Source organism: Penaeus vannamei, chromosome 14 (genome assembly GCF_042767895.1).
Source record: "Penaeus vannamei isolate JL-2024 chromosome 14, ASM4276789v1, whole genome shotgun sequence".
Lineage (NCBI taxonomy): Eukaryota > Metazoa > Arthropoda > Malacostraca > Decapoda > Penaeidae > Penaeus > Penaeus vannamei.
In genome coordinates this window covers 32,742,167-32,745,073 of record NC_091562.1, presented here as the reverse complement: position 1 = coordinate 32,745,073, position 2,907 = coordinate 32,742,167, and the positions used below count along the sequence as shown (strand labels likewise).

The 2,907-nt window shown below is 46.4% G+C and overlaps 1 protein-coding gene across 2 annotated transcripts in view; it reads right to left on the bottom strand.

Moving 5' to 3' along the window:
• Positions 1 to 351: 351 nt before the first annotated feature.
• Positions 352 to 2,907, bottom strand: part of LOC113822012 (major facilitator superfamily domain-containing protein 8-like) — a 19,262-nt gene continuing 16,706 nt past the window's right edge. For both annotated transcript variants that reach the window (XM_070129866.1, XM_070129867.1), the window contains exon 8: positions 352 to 2,721. In XM_070129866.1, coding sequence (XP_069985967.1) covers positions 1,777 to 2,721 — 945 coding nt within the window. In that variant the 3' untranslated portion in view covers positions 352 to 1,776. The remainder of the gene's footprint in view (positions 2,722 to 2,907) is intronic.

Sequence of the window (2,907 nt, the reverse complement as noted above, 5' to 3'; positions counted from 1 at the left end):
AAATAATTCTTCATTTCCTATAACCATAAGAATTATAAGCAGCTAATTACAGAAACGCAATTATGTGCCGATCGATAAATGAATATTCCTGAGGTCAAACGAATAGTCGCTGGCCAATTATAGGAGTTGTTCAGTTATTCAGACCAAGCCACTTAAAGCGATTCAACAGGTAATTATTGATAAATCAACTAATCCAGTCATGGTACTAATTTCAAACATGGAGGATACTGAATACAAATTACAAAAATATTCTACGATGACAATAATTAGTATACTTTTAAGTGTTCCAATGCTAGGTGATGAATCTTTTTTTTTTTATGTTGTCAAAGGAAAGTAAAAATAAGCCTTCCATTTTCTTCATTCACTTTCATTCAAATATTTGACAGAAACGATCGAATAAATTACAAGTTTCCTCGCTATCTTAAAGGAATGGACACAATGTGGAACATGTACGGGACAGGTTTAAAATAAGGCGGGCTGTGTGAGGCTAGTTACCCCATTACCGATAACCATGCGAATGCGATAATAGAGCCTAGACTTCGGATTAAAATCTTATTCTCTCCACTTTAGATTAATTTTACAATTTTGTATAAAATCTCATATCATGAATATATAGGTTAACATTGATTACTAACTTGAATCAGCGCTGAAATCGTGGATCAAACGTCGCATTCGTATCATTTGTGGTAATGGTAGGAACTCTGGACTGTGAGGCGGTAGCTGGTAACGATGTGAGAACGAAGCCATGATCCGAACAGTTCGAAACATGAAGGGGTGATGAATCGAAACTATTAACTGCTTGTATTTGAAGGTAAATAAAGGTAAAAAGATATGCAGAAAAAAAACATGGGTGAGTACGGACAACTTTACAAGGGGAAAAGATGTATTTGGTGCGTTTTCATAGCATTTGGGGGAGGATTCAAATCCGATTGTTTGGATGTTAAATGCCATTTGGAACGGTCGTGTCCACAGTCGCTCTCAAGGCCTTCAGTATTCGGAAAAGGTAAGGTTTACCGACATGAGCAAATACTAGAGAGGGGATATAGACTACACAAAAGTCTAAAACCCTATAAAAGAAGAAATACTAGAGACCATTACTTTTAAATCAACCATGATTGTAGATTCCTGATTTTCAGACTCGTGACAACTCTGCAGTCTGGGTGTTTCTACTCCCCTGACCTCAATGATGCCATTTTACTTATTTGTAAAAGGCGGCATAGATGTCGAAATTTCACTGCCAGTGGTTGGTAACCTTAAAATAGGCCCAAAGCTAATAGTATTAAACAGATAGAAAGATATATGTATGTATATTGCATAGGTCTACATGTGTATATACAAATAGGCCTACATTTGCGCATGTATGTGGATATGCTTATATCAAATAAAATGAATGTTCTTCTGGAAAATACATTGCGATGAAGCTCATTAATATATATATGTGTGTGTATGCGTGAGTTATTGTAATTTCTGGACTTTGGGGAAAGGTATCAGCCGGTACATACCTCCCAAAATCTTCCACGATCAATGTTTGGTGAGAGAGAGTAGATAAATATTGTCGAGAGCTTTATGAATATCCAGTTTTTACTGACAAACCCGAAAGTCAGTGCGGAGCGACTGTGTCTACGGCTGTTCATCAGAAATACATGCAGATTTAATCGAAACGCGATCGTTCCGCCCCTTGCACCGGGAAGTTATTCGTCCTCACCCATGACCTCTTCCTACACTTGTCAAAATGAACTCTCCTGAAAGATGCGTCTCTCGCGGTCGCCTCCGCCCCTAGTGCTTTTCCGACGCCGCGGGGCCGTCGTAGCCTCTGAGCTCCTCCAGCGTCGGCACCTTCATGGGGACGAGTCTCGGGAACACCGCCATCAGCACCACCTCCGCCAGAACCATAGACACCGTCAGGATGCCGAAGGTCCATCGGGTGCCGAGGTTCGTGTACACGTAGGAGACGAAGATGGGGCCCATGATGCGGGAGAAGCTCCCCACGCCCGTCAGCACGCCCATCCACAGCCCTTGGGGCTTCGGTCCCAGGATCTTCGAGAACAGCGCCTGGCCGAGGGACTGCGCGACGGGGTAGCCCAAGATGACGATGATGTAGGCCACGATCAGCTGCGGGATGGGCAGCTGCGGCGTGTTCTCGCACCAGTGCTGCTTCTCGGGGCAGCCGGGGGTGCAGGTGAGGCCTCCCGCTTCCGTCTCGAGCAGATTGATGTCGCCGAAGTGCCACGTGTCCACGAGGTCGCCCTCCAGCAAGGAGGCAGGTGGCGTTCCTATGGTCGTGCTGGTCGTCATGTCCACGGTGGTGGTGAGGTTCATGGTTTCGTTGCGGCACACCTGGATGGGGATGGTGCCCGGCCCCCACGGCAGGAACAGGAACGTCCCGACCATGAGCGGCACGAAGCCCACCACGAGCATCACCAGCCGCTCGTCGTACTTCTTGGACAGCACGCCGCTCAGCACGAACATGAAGATGGACAGGAACCCGCCGCCGCTGAGCGCGATCCCCACCACCACCATGGCCTTGTCGTCGGTCCAGCCGTACTGGTCCACCATGAAGGGCTCGGCCAGCGTCTCCAGCAGCACGTAGATGAAGAGCGTGATGAAGAAGCCGAACAGGATGGCGGTGAGGCTGACGTAGTCGGGCTTCGGGAGCCGCAACGCCTGGTCCTTCCTGCCGGCGTTCATCATGGCTCGCTCCTTCTCGGCGATGTTGTACTCCTTGCGAAACGAAGGAAGGGGGCAGCGCGTGAGCGAAGGGAAGAGAAACGGAGGAAAGCACGGGATTAACGCTCGTATGCTTAAAGAAATTGAGGAATCCACTCTTTGAAGCACAAAATTCTCTACTAAGGAATAGTACCACAATAGATAATAAACAAATAAAACAAAAATAAATAAAAAATGACT